General features: G+C 42.0%; 1 protein-coding gene across 1 annotated transcript in view; it reads right to left on the bottom strand.

Annotated features, from left to right (window-relative positions):
* Positions 1–17748, bottom strand: part of DOCK5 (dedicator of cytokinesis 5) — a 211821-nt gene that overhangs the window by 114667 nt on the left and 79406 nt on the right. Inside the window, exons 3-6 of the mRNA XM_072719500.1 lie at positions 17242–17282; positions 12381–12436; positions 10620–10716; positions 350–498 (exon numbers count right to left, since the gene is read on the bottom strand). Coding sequence (XP_072575601.1) covers positions 350–498; positions 10620–10716; positions 12381–12436; positions 17242–17282 — 343 coding nt within the window. The remainder of the gene's footprint in view (positions 1–349; positions 499–10619; positions 10717–12380; positions 12437–17241; positions 17283–17748) is intronic.

Genomic DNA, 17748 nt, shown 5'->3' with positions numbered 1-17748 from the left:
GTCAGAATAAGAACTGTGATCCTTGTAGGCCTCAGAAAATGTGACTTTGGATGCACTGTCCCTTTCAGGCTTGTTTGGCAGCAAAGTCCCATCTTCCCTGATCATCTGATCATCCCTGATGATCTTCTCTGATCATCCTTGACCCAGAGATCCCACACAGGGTCTGGCCTCCACGAGGGGACTGACTGCCAAATTTTTCCAACAAAATTAAATGTCTTCCAATGCAGAAAGAGAGAGCAGTAAGCACCATTCTTTGACAATTCCAAGATGGAAAGCTGATGGCAAGCCATCCTTAGCAGAAATGTGTCCATCTCTTTCCGAGTTCTCGGTGAAATTGTCCCTGGTTTACCTGTTGCCATGATCGATTTTGGCTGTGACCTTTTTCTTGAGCTCTGCCAGTTCGTCCTTGGGGAGTGTTCCAGACAGGATCTGGGACCGCCACTCAATCAGGCTGTACGTCATCTGCTGCAGCTGGCGGAAGAGCGTGACCTTATTGCTCTAGGATGGGAAATTGAGGTGGAGGAAAGAACAAAAAATAAAGGTGTGGAGGATGGAAGGCATCTTTTGACTTGACTCTTACTCTATAAGGTATTGCTTAAGCAAATAATTTCACCATACAATAAGCTGTGTGCTTCAAAGAATTTTTTAAAAAATAGGGATGGCTTTGCTCTAGGCCATTCCCACTCCCTCTTCTATTCCAATTTTAGAATCAGATAAGCCACTGGAGGATGGATGGTAGCTCCTAAGTCATAAGTATATCAAATCATCCGTGTACCCAAAGTTCAACCATGGCCCTCCTTTGTTTTAAACCCTCCAGGGAGTTCCTCTGTCCTCCAGAGACAGAAAATCACATTGTAAACCCCATGGGTCCTGCCCACATACCCAATTGCATTTTTTTTTTCAAAAGATTTTATTTATTAAAAAAAAAAGATTTTATTTATTTATTCATGAGAGATACAGAGAGACTCAGAGACATAGGCAGAGGGAGAAGCAGACTCCTCACAGGGAGCCTGATGCTGGACTCGATCCCTGGACCAGGATCATGCCCTAAGCTGAAGGCAGGTGCTCAACCATTGAGCTACCCAGGCATCCCACCCAGCTGCATTTTATACCAATGTCTACCTCAAAAATCTATGCTCCTTTCTTGCAAAAGCTGTGTCCATTTCTCTTAAGTGTTCCAGACCCTCTCAATATGATACCTCTTCTCCTTGAAACCACTCTTCTCCTCTTCCCTCAAACATCCCCCCATTTCGCACCTCCTCACACACTACAGCCTCTACCAATCATTAATTCTTACTTCTTTGGTCTCAACTTAGAAGTCTCTTGCTCAAAACCCTAATGATGGGCTGGCTATCCCTCCCATTGTTCCTGGAATTTGCTCCCATTCTGGCACTCAGAACCCAGAGATCATCTTGGCCCATCTGACCCTCTTCTTGGACATAAGCTCCTAGAGGACAGGACAAGGGGCTTGTTCATGCTTGTATCCCTAGGAACTGATATGGAGTAGACGTTCTATAAAATGTACTGCATGAGTGAATTACGGATGGAGAAAGAATTATCATTTCAGAGATAAAGGATAATGGAAAATGAAATGGAGAATATTGCCTTAAAGTCCTCATAAAACTGTAAGACCATCCCAGAAATCATCACACCTACAATAATTAAACTACTATTCCGGGCTTCACTAAGAACTTCTCTATCTGAACCAAACTAACTTATGACCAACTAATTATATGTACCTCTGTCATTTGAAGAGTCAAATATCTGATTTCCAAGCCATTATGACCTTGCCTCTATCTAAATGAGTATATAGTTATATATGTAAATAATATCACTAACATACACAATATTGTTTACATAAATAACATACATCTCATTTTATTCATATAACATAATTTTAAATTGTGACAAGAACCAGAAGGAAAACAAATGGGGGCAATATGATGGGGGAAGGAAGACACGAGATAAAGTCATAATGGAAAACTGTTTTGTGTATCACTTTTGAAACATGTTTTTTAAAAATAAAAACCTGCACAATTCCACTCACCACTTACATACTACAAGATCACTTCTTTTTTATTTATAGGTAAAAATTCATGATATATTTATATAACTAAATATTTTTAAATTATAGGAAATATTATTATATGCTATAAAAATAATGTACCCCCCCCCCCCCCACACACACACACTCAAAGAAACTGTGGATGGCTATAGAGTGTGTTCTTCTGTGATCTTCTTCTACAACAATCCCTGGGGCAGATTCCCAGGCAAGTTATCGAGTACAATCAAGATACTGAAAATACCCAAGATACTCCTGAACAAAGAGTAAAGGTGGAGCAAAGAGCCCTCAGCCCAGAAGTGGGGACAGGGGGAGACAGCGAAGACTAGCAGAGTGGAATAAAAACCCTAAAAGAAGGTCAATGTTCTGAGTGCACAAAGGAGAGAGTCAAAGAACTCACTTCTAAGCTCCATAAACACTACTGATCTGAAAAATACAGACCATGAAACCTGCTTCAAATTTTGTACTGCCCACGTTTTAGGCTTTTAGCATTTTCTGAATTGCCTCTTCCTCATCAGCCAGTCTTTCAAAAAAGCATAAAAACGGGACTTTAAAAAGTTCCATTTTTAATAAGCAAAGGTAAAACTGTTTTTTTTTTCATGCAGTACTGTATAAAATGTTGCCATCCATTGTCTTTCAATCTGAAAAGGGGAGTGAGAAATTAAGCCCATAAAATTCTGCCTTTCAAAGCTGCTAGGCAGAGAGGGGATCTTCTTTCTTGCAACCCATTTGTCTACTCTTAGGTGTTTTGTTTAAGTGTTTTCTAATTTTAATGAAGATATTAGTCCTCATATTATGGTAAAAAGAGAATGCGGGAGGTGTTGAGACTCAAGGGAGCCTCTCTGAGAGACAGTGCTTTGTTTGTGACACATGGTCACAAGTTCTTGGTTTCAATTATATTAGACACTATCCAAGGCAATTTAATTATTGCCTGTTCATATCATCTTGTTTGCCAAGATCCCCCTATAAAAGAAGGATGAAGACAGCCATTCTTCTCTGACTCACTGTGCCAAATTAATTCTGAATAGACAAGCTGGAACACACCAAAGGAAGCAATTTCCCCAGTTATTGAGGAAATGGATTTTATTGCCACATTTCTAAAATTGTTCTAAGTAGGATGTTCTGTAGTAGCTGGACCCTGATGCTTATGGGTTCCCAGGGAAGCACATGAGGACAGGTGAGGAGAAAATCAAGCACTCCCCAAAAGACCCTGAGTCTCCATCTGTTGTCCCATCATGCCCCCCCTTCCTGTCTTCTTTCCTGAACTCTCCATTGCCCAAGCCTGCCTGTTGCAGAGCACCTTCTCTGTTATCATTAATCCCCACTTTTTTTTTTGCACTAGTAGCTATGGGTCACATAATTTAAGAGGGCAGAGAATTTATTTAATAATCCCTTTGATCCTCTCTGCAAAAGTCAGCACAGCCCTGGGAACAGAAGAGCAACTCAAAAACAAATTCTGACAGTTCACATGTAAAACTCCACTCTGGTCTCAGTTTCAGTTACAGCTGCATGAAAGAGAGAGAGTAACGGCATTCCTGTACTTGCCTAGAATTTCTCCCTCTTTTCCTCTTGGAAATCTTGAAGGTCTTGCTTTTTACATTTCTATTCTGAATGGCTCTCTCTCTCTCTCTAAGAATTTCTAGAGATAAAAAAAACAAAGTCACAAGAAAAAAGCTTTGCCTTCAGCAGTGGCCACGAGGGGTACAGAAGGCCTCCACTGAGTATTTCAGAAATTCGAGAGACCACTGGGACGATGGCACCAGCACCACTTCCCTGGGTGTCAGAAAACCTGGACTGTATTTGTCATTTTCTCAAAGGAGGCAGAAGACAGTCAAAAGACTTTTCTCTGGTCCTGTCTCCATCTGCAAAGGAGTATTTCCTCTGCTCGCCAACCTCTTTTCTTGCGTGCAGATTTTGATTTAGAGGTAAAAGGCCATGAGGGAAAGTATGGGGACTGGGTCTCTATCTCTAATTCTATCATTACCTTGCTAGACGACTTTGGGGAAATCATTCCCTCTGAGATACATCCATCTGGAAAACAAAGGAACTGGGTCAGAGACCCATTCCCCAGGATAAGCAAGCGTCCCTGAGTCTAGGCGGAGACATTAAACTTAATTACTCCTGCAAGCAACTTCCTGATTAACTCTATCTGACTGACCATCTCACTCCCAACGTGCTCACATGCTCGGGTGGCTCCATATCAAATTTCACCTGTAGAGAGCTCTCTGCAGGGACTCTCCTGTCCTTCTGTAACTCTGGGGGTCCTGGTTCCTGGGTGTCCTCCTGCCATGCTGACTCCAAACTCTGGGAGAAAGGGAATCCATGTGGCCCTGTCCCCTCTTCCTCTCCATTCCTTTCAGTGCATCTTCTCCCTGCCAGAAAAAGGCTTTGCCTGACTAGCAAAGGCTTCATTTTTGAAGGAAAGATTCCAGTAAGACACTCTTTGCCTCAGGAAGTAGCACAAGAAATCCTGAGAGGCAGGCAACCAAGACAGAGTAAAACCAAACTGGAAAAACAGCCAAAGCACACCCCCTGCCCTGTCCCGGTCACTGCCGAGTCTCATCTTGTGTCTCATGAGAGCCAGGCCCCAGCCGGGCTTGCAACTCACAGATGGAATGCCCTGACAACGAGACCAAGTTTTCTATGGGAATTTTCTGTCCCTGGTAATAAGCAATCAGATGCTGGTTTCCAACCATGAGACTAGCTTAATTACACTTCAGAGCATATGCTCCAGCAGCCAGTAATAACCACCAGTTCAAAAAGATTAGACTTGAGTAGCTTTAATCTGCACGGCTATGCAATGATGGGAAGAAAGGCGATTCATTGTGTCTGGCAAGTTCCCCACCCCCACTTCTGTTAGGGGCACTTTCTCCCCTCCAGATTTTTATACAACTACAGACCAGCTCAAGGTCTTATTGTACCCATGAATTTTAAATGAGAGAAGATCAGGGGCAACTGGGTGGCTCAGTCAGTTGGGCGTCTGACTCTTGGTTTTAGCTCAGGTCATGATCTCAGGGTCCTGGGATCAAGCCTCACATGGGGCTCCCTGCTCCATGGGGAATCTGCTTCTCCCTCTCCGTTGTCCCTCCGCCATCTCTCTCTCAAATAAATAGATCTTTTATTAAAAAAATTAATAAATGTGGGGCACCTGGGTGTCTCAGTGGTTGAGCATCTGCCTTTGGCTCAGGGTGTGATCCGATCAAGTCCTGCATTGGGCTCCTCACAGGGAGCTTGCTTCTCCCTCTGCCTATGTCTCTGCCTCTCTCTGTGTGTCCATCATGAATAACATAAACAAAATCTTTTAGATAAACAAATAAATATGAGAAACCAGTCTGTTCTATGAACTACATTTTAGCAATTACATTCACTTGATTCAACAATACATATTAATCACCTTCTATACCTGGCTTGTTATGTTTCTCTTTTTTGTAAGGAAAAAGGATTAGATTTAGTCTCCCCAAATTACATGGACAAAACAGCCTGGCTGACCAAAACTCACCAAACCATTCCTCCAATTGGAAAGTGGGGAACCACACTGAGCTAAGTCTCGGGGTGAAAGGTTCTAGAGTATGTTTAACATCAGCAAATATCTCCATATTTCCAGCACACTCCCACTTTCAAAAATGGTCATCCCTCTGTCCTCACAAATACATCCTAACTTGTCAGTTTTCAAGTCCTGATTATTGGTTGAGAAAAATACATTATGACGTGGGATGTAGATTCGTGCTTATTCAAAAGGTGTAGCCAGGTTGTTATTGAGAAGGGAAATCTCGGTATTACATCAGTCCAATCAGTCTAAATCAACACCTCTCCAGCTGGCGGAACTCACGTGGAACAAGGGAGATGTGCTGCTCAAAAGGAAAGGAGGCCAGGGTTCAGCTCACTGGATCTACTTTCCCAAGCTAGGGAGAACACATGATCCTGAGTGGCAGCAAAGAATAAGGTGCAGAATACTTACAAACCACTGGTGGATGGCACTTAAATTCACACAGAGCCCGAAGGGGCCCCCCTGTCAGCCCTGAGCTGGAGGATGCACTGTATGATGACTTCGGGGCAGAGTTCCACAGTAGGATCTAGTTCTCCTAACATGTCCCATCATTCGTGAGCTCTTTCATGAAGCAGTGATGTAAGGGCATTGTCAGGGGCTGTCACATTTTGATGACAAAGCACCAGGCACTGTCCTGGAAGTTTTATACAGATTATCTTTCTAAATCCTTAACAGCAAATGTGCAAAGCATATATAATATATAATTACCATTTTAGGTGAGGAAAATACAACGTAGGTGTCAAAGGACTTGTCTCAGGCTATAGAATCAGCTAGTGGCATACCCTGGACCCAAATACCTGCCTTCAGGATCTGAGTTCTTTCTGTTTTAGTTTTTAGTAACTATTACTGGGTTTGCTAATTTTTTTTTCTGAATATAAAAATACATACCAAGTAAGAGAGTAAGCCAGAATTTAAGAACTGGCTGTCTGTCTGACCCCAGTGTCCACAATCTTGTCATTTCACCAGGTGACCACCACTTCACTGTTTCCCCCTTCCCAAATCAACCAGTGAAAACACGCCCACTAAACCAGTTCCAAATGAGAAACAGCAGCATAGACAAAGCCAGAAACTGTTGTGAATTCACACCCTGCATTGGCAGGCTTCCCCTTTCTTTGCTGGAATGATCCATGCCTCCCAGACCTGAGCCTATGGACTAAGGAGGCTCACTATCTGTGCTGAGAAACACTCAGCGAAGTTATTGAGTGCTCAAGGTCACTCCGCCTAAGATGATAACACAAGGCAAAGGAAGTGGCCTTGGATGGGGGTGGGCAGGGGGCACACACAAGGGAGCTTCAGAGACTGAGTTAGGTCAGAGGGATGCCAAGTCAAGGCTGCCCAGAGGGAGGACATCCAAAGTGGCTACTGTTTCAAGTTAAGACAGCAGCAAGAATGCCATGTGAAGAGCCCTGGATGTTCGATCTGCACAATGACTTCACAGCCATCACCTCTCTTCATGCTCTCACAACCGCAGGGAGTCAACAAGGCAGATTTTACATAGCTTTCACACAGGGCCAGAATCCAGAAGATGCTTGGAAACATCAAGTGACTTGCTCAGGACGACAGAGCTAGTTAGGGCAGGGCCTGGATGAGAAACCAAGCTTCTGAATTTCTAGTCCAGTGTTTATTCCCTATAGCCTACTTCCTCCCAAAAGCATAAAGCCAACATCACCAGGAAAAACAATTATATGGGACAAAATAATACTAACAGAACAAAGAGGAAGAGAAGACACATGGGCTTTGTCATCATTTCTTTTTCTGCTTTGGATGAGTGGGTTCTCCTCTCTTCAGCATAAGGAACTCCTCTCTCCTTTAAAACTTATTTGTGGTTGGGGCACCTGAGTGGCTCAGTGGTTGAGTGTGTCTGCCTTTGGCTCAGGTAATGATCCCAGGGTCCTAGGATCAAGTCCCACATCGGGTTCCCCACAGGAAGTCGCTTCTCCCTCTCCCTATGTCTCTGCCTCTCTCTTTCTCTCTCTCTCTCTGTCTCTCTCATGAATGAGTGAATGAATGAATGAGTGAATAAATAAAATCTTAAAAACATATTTGTGGTTATTTCACAAAGTTACAGTATGGCTACTAAAAATAAATCACAGCTATCCAAATGTCTTTCCTGTCTAGAATAATTACCTGTGTCTACATGGCTGGGCTTACACTGGTTAGTGGATAGCATTTTCCTCTCACATAAGACTCTGGGTCTACTACATAAATTTCTCATGAGCAGGGACTGAAAAGGAGAGAACTTGTAAATGTGTTGTAGAGAACTGTGGAGGTTCTAAGACTCCACAAGCATCTTGAAAGATATCAAACAGGAGGTGCTTGGGTGGCTTAGTCTGGTAAGCATCCAACTCTTGATTTCAGCTTAGGTCGTGATCTCAGGGTTGTATAATCAAGCCCTGCTTGAGATTTTCTCTAGCTCCTTCTCCCTCTGCCCCTTTCCTGCTCGTGTGCACATGCATGTTCTCTCTGTCCCTCTCAAAAAAAAAAAAAAAAAAAAGGTATCAAACAGAACACCTGGTCTCACAATCTGAGGGAGGAAATGCAAGAAACACAAGTACTGATGTAGATTAGTAAAATCTGTGTTCATCTTTATGCAAACCGAAAGGACTTACAGAATCAGAAAGCAAAAACACTGATAAAATTGTGGGGGGGGGGGGGAGCGTGAAAAACTACAGATTTGGGGTCCTTTTACCTTTTACCCAGTGAAGCACAATATTTGAGGTTTGCTACTTTGATGTAAATTTTTGAGAAAGAAGTTCAGAAATTCTGCCTGAAGTGAACTGTCAATATTTTAGGAAAGAACAGGAAGACAAGAGAGAAAGCCGTGAATAATAATGAACCCATTTTAAGTAGATTTTTTAAAATAAGTAAGTATGTATCAAAAGCAGAAGCAGATTGCTGAGCCATATCAATTGATTAAGATTTCCACAATGAATGTCTTTTTGACATTTACAGCAGCTATCAGACATTTTTTAAATATTCACAATTACCACAATGATTATTTGATTAGATGTCAAAATTAAGATGGGAAATGCGCTTGCCCCCTCACAGAGAAGATGGAGGTCCATCCGTCCATCCTTCCTTCTGTCCTTCCTTCTTTCCTTCCATCCTTCTTTGTTTCCTTCCTTCCTTCCCTCCTTCATTCCTTCCTTCTCTGCTTCTTTCTTTCTTGCTAAGAACCCATTTCTGCTATTAAATAGTGAAATGCCCATATAGGAAATCTTCACACTGGGCTTGCCCACATCTAACTCTTAAGGGATTTTGGAAGCCCAAAATCATGAATCAGGCTTCCTCTTCCCTGGCTGACTTCTCATTTCCATCAATAGCAGACATGGCACAATCACCTGTGAACATGTGGAGGACACAGTAATGAAGTGAGCACAAGAGCTGTGTCTTAACAAGAAGAAAAGTCTATCTCATTCATATTCTTCACTCTCCAACATTACCACTTTAAAAATCTCATTTCCCAGTACTTAACTCTTGGATACGTTTCGCCACTCATCAATTTCCAGAGAGAATACATTAAGGAAGTTCCCTGTGTATGTGCACTCCTCATTTATCAGACTTGTTGCAACCGCCACTAACCAATCAATTAACCAGAACCAGAGAGTGCTTTCAACAGACGTACCAGATGATCGATGTAGGCCAAAGGGCTTAAAACAGCATGTCAGTCCTCCCGGAGCTGGGAGCTTGTGATTTAAGAACTTACAGGTAGCTCTCCCCTCAATTACACATAAAGAGATCAAAAGAGCACTTGCATTACAAGGCAGTGTGCCCCAAGGGTCAAATGATGGGCTCAGCAGTAAGAGCTCCTTTGGTCCAGAAGGAAACGTTATGGATTGGTATGTTTAGAAGCTACATGATGAGGAAGAAAGAACCTGAATTAGGCCTTGAAAGATGGGCAGGCAGAGAAAAATCCTGTGCTTTTCCACCAAAGGGATTGGTGATTGCTGCTGCTGTGATCCATCATGGGTAACAACGGCTCATGGAACAGGATGGAAATGAAATCATATGTTAGCTCTTAGAAGTTATGCTAGAATGAGCTTCTGATTACTGTTTTTGGTACTATGGGTCTAGAGGGAGGTGTCATTCATAAGTTATTAAGACTGGCTTGTGAGAGTTCAAATGAAGAATCAACACATGACTGAACAAAAACCCAGATAAATAAAATCACATAAAGGAAAGAGAATGACTTCCAGGCCATGGGGTCTAGTCTACTCTGTCACTGCACTCATCATGCATTGAATGAGAAAATATATCTTCTTCTGGTCAGCAGAGGAAGATGCTTACAGAGGCAAGGCCTAGTGATGCTTATGTACCTCCAGGTCTCCAGGAAAGAGGGAACATTAGAAAAAGATGTTTGTGCATTCCAGTGTCAAGGAAAGAGCTTCCTAGTGTGCACATTGCTGCCAGGGGACTTGGAGCACTCCTGACCTCTTGCAAGAGAACAGCCCCCAGTGTTTTCAGTCAGATGATATTAAAGGCCAGATCTACCTTATCTTAACTGCCAGCCTACACACAACTTGTGATGATGGTTCATCATGGAGAGAATGTGCTGATTTCTGTGAAATTTCCCACTGACTTGGGGTGTCTTATAGCATTCTGAGGTCAAACCATTGTTGCAAGAAATAGTCACCTTGAGTTGGCCTTGGAAAGAAAGACTCTTTAGGCGGTGGCTCATTAAAGCCACTCAGGTTGCAATCTATAAGGACACTGACCAAAGTGGGAGTCCTCATGCGGCTAGCCAATGAAACACTGTCAAGTTCCTATCCACCAGAATACACGTCAAGACTAGGAGCTAGTCCCATCATTTCTTCCACCATCCCTAGGTCACCAATGCCCCTAACTCCAGGACAGTGAGAATGTGCTGGTTATCAGCCACTGTACAGTCCAGCTAACACACACCCTATTCCACACACAGAGCCCAAACATTGCTGACACCTTGCAGCAGGACAGACAGGCCAGGAGCCCAGAAATAAGATTACCAGCTTCAAGACCCAGGGGAAAGCTCACCACATAGAGTTTGCGCCAGATGACGGCCCATTCTCGCAGTGTCGACGTGAGCTCCTGCACCAGTGGAAGCTCACCAGGAATCACAGTCTCATTTTGCCTAAGGAGAACAACCAGGCAGATCTCATGTTACTCCCGGTGGATCATCCCTGCTTTGCTTGACAGGGGTCATATTCTCTATGGCTCAAAGACAGGTGTCAGGCTGGTCTGGCTGGAAATAAAACGCACCCCTTGTGGGGAAATTTGTTGAGCAGACTCTATTATATCTAAGCACCTGAGAAAAGAAGGGACTTAGCAATACAGCTCTCAAAATGAATGGATCCTGCAATGGAACAGGCCTTGGCCCAGCCTGGACCACACCATGTTGCATCTCTACTGGAGACTGACTCTACTGAGCTGGGCTGGCTTCAGTGACTCCTAGGGATGGAAGCCAAAATCCAGTATTTTAGCTGGTCCTGCCAAGCAGCCATTTCATTAGGGAGGGTGAGTGGAGAAGTGTGCATGGCACGAGGGTCGTGGGGCTGGTGATCTCACAAGGACCTTTGAGAAGGAGAGTTAAGAGCAAGTAAACAAATAGGAAACAGAGGTAGGATTGCCAGACTTAACTAAGACTACATGATGCCCAGTTAAGTTTGCATTTCAGATAGAACAAAATAATTTTTTAGTGTAAACATGATGCATTAAATACCTAGGACATATTTACTGTAAACAATTACTTGTTGTTATCTGAATTTCGAACTTAACTGAGCACCCTGTATTTTTATCTGACAACCCTCATTAGTGGGAATATGCTTTCCTACATGCCCTTCCACCAGCATGGCGGCAGCTCATGACAACAGAGGCTGCTCAGAAATGGCCCACAGGAAAGAAGATTCTCTAGGAGGGGGGGACACCTGGTTATCTTGGTTCTGCTACTGAAGGGCTGTGTGAATTTGGGCCTGTCTCTATGTCTTGTCTATAAAGTGTGGGTGCAGAACTTAAAATTGGAGAATGTTCTTTGCTGCTTTGAGTCTGTGTGACTCTGATCCTTCCACTCTTTATCAGCCCTGGGATTCCAGTCCTGCTCCGGGCTCTCCTTCCCTCCTTAATTCTCCTGCCCTTGGGCTCACCAACCCAGCAGCCTCTTTCTCTCACCTCAGGCTGTGTCTTACTCCTCCTCAGCCACCACAGAGGCAGTACTTTCCAGGACAAATGGTAAGGTGGATGAGAAATTAGAATATCCAAAACTTAATGGATTTTATCTGCAGAGCATCTTCACACACAGTATTTCCCCTAATTTCACGTGGAGCTCACAACTGATGCAGGGCTCGATTTACTTCCTCCAATTTGTATTGGCAAAGTCCAAGGTGCAGTAAGACTAACTGCCTGGTCTAAGCTCCAGAGCTGATCACTGCAAGATACAGCTTGCTCATCTCTACCCCAAGGTGGCCAAATTGGGGGTTCTCAGAGATCTTACAGCAAAAGAATGCCAGACATGCATGTGTGCACACATGTGCAGGCACATACTCAGTGAGCAGATAGTGCAAAAGGAAGGCAAAGGCCCTCCATTCATTCATTGTCTGTCTATATTATTCTGGTGAAGGATGCCAGAGAGGAGCAATTATAAACGAAGGAATCATATCAGGAAAAAAATTTTATTCACTTCTCTCTCTTGTGAGAGGTGCAACTGACAGAGATAAGAGAAATAAAGCCCCTGAGAGACTCTTCAATGATCATCTGATGCGTTCACCGGTTTTTAGGAGTCTTCCTGGGACTGGAACTTACCCTCGGTCTTCCACGGTTGCCTCCTTCAAATGGATATACGTTTCAGGGAAAATACCCTACAAGAGAAGAACATTGGTTATATGGCCATACAAATCTCGGGGTAAAGAACACAAATGGCATCAAGAATGAATGAAGAGGAGACAGGGTACCAGGATAGTTGCTAGACTGTGCAGTCAGGCTCGCAGGACCTATCACCCTAACTGAGCCTAAATGAAAGCATGGCTGGAAAGACAGAAATTAAGATTGGGATTCCCAACGCATGGGAGAAACACTCTGTAAGTGGGCAGGCAAACGTGTCTGCGTCAGCTCAGAGCTGCAATAATGATAAGGAGTTCCACAGCGAGCTCCTAAAACCCTCCAGATCCTACATGCCATGAACTGTTGCCCTGAAAGGGTTTCACATAATTAGTGACATGAAGGACTATGTACTTAGTGGCCCATAAAATTACAGTGATTTTCTGAAACAATCCCTTCTCAGCACTTTCACTTAAGCCAAATGCACCCCCAATCAATTAGTACTAGTTATCTGGTTATTTTTAGCATTTCCCAGTCTCAAATTGCTTTCCATTCTACAGTCTTAAGAGGTGAGTCTGTATCACTGGTGTGACACTGCCCATGGGAGAATAAACACCGAAGGAGGGCCCTAAGAGAGGGACTGGAAACCGGTCGGTAGAAACTGAAGAAGTGAAGATCAGATGGAACCAACAGAAAGCAAGTCATGGATCTGAGTTTTCCAAAATGCCAACGGCTTCTGTTGTTCAACTGCGCAATACACTCATCAATAAATAGAGAAACTGCCATCTGGAAAAGGCATTGCTGTTTTTGGGAACTTAGCCTGCTAGGCCAGTAGAGGTAGAAGTGCCTCACCCTGTACCTGTGGAAGTTAGTGCAACCCTGTGGACACCCTGTGTTGTGGGGGAAGGGTGGGCACAGACATGGGAGAAGAATATCTTCCTACCTGGGGGACATGGTCAAAGATGGGTGTGTGTACCCAGTGATCCTTAATCCATTCAGAGGCAGAAAACTAGTTAATTTCTACTGGGGTCAGTCTTGTGTTTGGTTGTGTGTGCTATACTTATCTAATACTCTCCTTTCTCCATTTTAGCCCTTTGCCAATACAACAGGAAACTAAGAAAATCTGAGCTTGAGCTGCTCCCAGCTTTGGTGATGACAGGGTAGATCCTGCCACTGCTTGAGTCAAAAGCAAAATGACCATCCTTTCCTGCCAGGCAGGAAGAACAAACAAACAAAAAAAGTATATTACCTTCCCCTCCTCACTCTGAGAAAGGGGTATGCATGGGGGTATATAAGAAAGTACTATGCTAATCTGTTATTGATAAGACCCAAAACACACACAAAGGTAAGCTGACACTGACTTCCTTCATTACAGGGGCAGGATTCAAAGTGATTTTGGAAAACTGATCAAACAGTTAAAGATTCAATGTACATGGAATTCCTTTGGGACCTAATTTCTGATATTCTGAAGCTCCAGATCTGTCCTTAGTGTATCTAAGGAAATTGGGTGAACTTTTTTCTTCTGTCCTTTTTTTTTAAGATTTTATTTATTTATTCATGAGAGACACACAGAGAGAGAGAGAAAGAGAGAGAGAGAAAAAGAGAGAGAGGCAGTGACACAGGCAGAGAGAGAAGCAGAGGGAGAAGCAGGCTCCATGCAGGGAGCCTGATGTGGGACTCGATCCCTGGGACCTCCAGGATTACGCCCTGGGCTGAAAGCAGGCGCTAAACCTCTGAGCCACCCAGGGATTCCCTCTTCTATCTTTTAAGCTGAGGTAAATGTCTTGTTGACTGCCATCCTGGTAGAGAACCAGATTCGACGATGAACTACTTAAAGCAGTAGTTATAAGGAACCACATTTGGAGGTTAAAATAAGGTAACACTGCTCATCCCAGGGAATATCCTTGAAGATTTTTCTCATCAAGAAGGTAAAGGGCCGATTAAAATTTTTGTGCATGCATAATCTGATGACTGGTCTTCTACTAATAATTGGGAGAAATCCAAGATAGAAGCATCTGAAATATAAACATCTTAGGTTGTTACATCTAAGCAGATTACATTATACTGAACATATAGACATGATGACTTTCATTTTAAGAGAATATTTATTTTGTTGCATTACTGCTCTGTTATTTGTAGGCACCATTCTCCCATGACAGCACATGTCCACTTATATCCATTTAATTGCTCTGGTAAATCTGAGCCTTGTAGAATTTTTCCAATGCCATTTGACACACAGAAAAGCAGGATAAACCTGGGTGATATATTACTAATTTATAGCCTATCTCAATTTTGATTTTCCTTTCTCAATGCAATCTACTCACTTGAGAAAAAAAAATAAACCAATGATTTTCTAGATATTGCCCTTATCCACAATTTCACAATCCTGCCAGGATCAATAATCAGTTTCTGCAAAGCTCCTGGCATCTTCAATTCCTAAAACCACTAGCTCATTTTATCACCACTCTAAATGGCTTTGTCTGCTGATAAATGACACCAAAAATTTCCATTAAAAGAATAGGCCTTTCAAATAGCTCCTCCCCCAAAGACCAGCAGACACAAGAAAACAGCATTAAGAGAGCATTTCAAATAGGCTGGATCTCTTAATGAAAGGGTGTCAAAAGCTGAACATAATTCATGATGATTGAATTTGAATTCCCTTGATTTTTCTGGGAGCTCTTCACCAGGAAGATATTGCAACTTAAAAATCAACAAGTAAATGCACCATCCTTGTTTGTACTATCATTTCATTGAATTACAAAGTCGAATTATCAAGAACTAAAAGAAGCTCCTCCTGAAACAATTCTTCTTAAGGGTGAGATTTAAAGTTTAAATAAGGGTTTTAAGAAGATAAAAACAAAAAAAATTAAAAACATACCCAGAACATGTCATTTACACCCTAGCAGAGCACTCTATTTCCTTTTCAAAGTCAACAACAAGGGCATAAGGTGGATAGATATTGATCTGTTAGGGTATCACAGGACACCTTAGAAACTGAGGTATTCTATGTGCAAAAAGGATCCTTACATACTATAAGCCCTCTGAAAGGGAAAAGTGTGGTCTGGGACCTTGTTTCAACATGATTCACAATCGCCAGTAAAAATCAAGAATTGTGTTTGTTCTTTTAGTTCATGTGATCTTATCTGAGAATGGGTTTTTGTTCATTTTGTTAAGGTCTTTTTTTTTTTTTTTTGAAGATGGGGAAGTATTCTTGCTCTTTAATAAATTCAGAACTTCAAAATAGTTAACTCCAATCATGCTTTGAAATAGCTATCATTCCTATAATTATCAGTCAAAGAAACACGGATTGGGCTAAATCCAAACCAAGAAGTAGGAGTATCTCTAAACTACAGACAAGGATCCTGAAAGAAAGAAAGGCTTTAGTTTTCTTTACACTCTCATTCATAACAAAATGTCCCCGTCCTGGGTCCCTATTTAAGGCCTGGAGAAATTAAAGTCAGCAAGAGATTAAATGAAAATAGTTAAGTTGAAAACGAAAACATGTGGCCCAGGAATCTAACTGTGGGCAGAAAAATTCAGCATTAGAATTTGGGGAGGGATAAAAGGACAGATTGTGAGAGTTGACACATTATAAGCAAACATTCCTCTATTTTGGAAGATTATTAAATCGTCAACATTAACAAAATTGTGTCTGTGTATATATGTGTAAATGTACAAACAGTGAGTGTGACATCAGAGCCAAATATATGGAAAGCCTGATCCAAACAGTGCTGGTTCCTAATGACTACAATCTTGTAAAACGGTGTTTCTCTAGGCCTTGAGCTCTTCTGAAGTTGTGTGCTCAGATTACTTATATCTCATTCCACATGTGAAAAATAACAACTGTGGTTATTTTTTTTTTCACATGCTTCCTGATAAATTCTAAAATGTTTCTTGGACCTCTCTCCTAATTAGCTTTTTTGCATGTGAACTAACTGTGAAATACTATGGTCCTATCAATGTTGCTCTTTCAAAACAAAGTGCTGACATGCATTGCTGCCCCAGAGTGCAGTGTCAAAGAAAAAGCACTGACCTGACCTAAAATTAACCAAGGGGGGTATTAACGTTACTAATAGATTTTCTTTAGCTTGATGATGAGTAGTTTTGGCACTGGGTATAGGAACCTGCTAGGGTCAGTATTTTTCAAAGTCTCTGACCATGATGAGATACATTTTCATGGCAACCAAATACTTAACTATACTTAAAATACAATTTAAAATACATTTAAAAAATATGTACCTCACACAAAGTTTCATAAAACAGTAGTTTTCATGGCATTCCATTTTCTTTTCTACTTCTCAGAGTTTTGGGTTTTGGACAATGTTGGTTAATAATACACTATGTTGATCTCATGATGTATTATTTGGAGTCATGAAGTTCACAGTTTCAAAACTACTACTCTGGCTTATCCATTTTTTAATAAAGGGTAGAGTCAAGTACAAATGGGAGATGCTTTAGTTCTGGGTTATTAGCACTGTAGCTCATGGACAAAGAAGCAGCATGGGAACCCCCTGAAGGAGACAGCCAACCTAATAATGTCATTGTATCACCACCCTGCTTAGCTTGAGGGACGGAGAGCAAGAAGCCTACAAGGGCCCTAGCTAGTGTGTGAATTCACCTCTGGCCTTTATCCTTAAGTTGCCTGGTGGGAAATGCAATCAATGGGATTTGTTCTATTTTACTTAAACACTGAAGTCAGATAATTTGTTTTCAGATCTAAAGAATAAGCCATCACAGAAAACACAAACTAGAGCTAGAGGCAGCGATGAGCAGAAAATGGGATTAGGTAACATAATCCAAAAGTGGCAGACAGATCCAAATTTAAAAATTAAATGTTAAACCATACCTTTTTAGATTTGTTCTGGAGGGTATATCCTCTGTACCAACCTGTTGGGGAATAAGAAAACATAATCTTTTATGTTATCTGATATATTTATATTAATAAAAATATTAGCAATATACATCCTCAAATTCTATTGGAATACTGGGATGTAATCCAAGAGGCAACTACTTAGAATGTGTACATTTTGGTTTATTACATCAAAATCTAAATCTATTTTAGAGCTTTATTATATTTACAGATAAAGGATTTAAAATTCACATAGAAACATGCCTCATCTCTGCTCCTTTGGAGAAAGGAAGAATAACAACAACAAAAACAAGACAGAAGACTGCTCAACTTCTTAAATTTTTGCTATTTTATTTATTTATGATAGTCACAGAGAGAGAGAGAGAGAGGCAGAGACACAGGCAGAGGGAGAAGCAGGCTCCATGCACCGGGAGCCCGATGTGGGGATTCGATCCCAGGTCTCCAGGATCGCGCCCTGGGCCAAAGGCAGGCGCCAAACCACTG

The sequence above is a fragment of the Vulpes vulpes genome, chromosome 9 (genome assembly GCF_048418805.1).
Source record: "Vulpes vulpes isolate BD-2025 chromosome 9, VulVul3, whole genome shotgun sequence".
Taxonomy (NCBI): Eukaryota; Metazoa; Chordata; class Mammalia; order Carnivora; family Canidae; genus Vulpes; species Vulpes vulpes.
The sequence above is the reverse complement of the archived record's forward strand: the minus strand, read 5'-3'. Positions and strand labels throughout refer to the sequence as shown.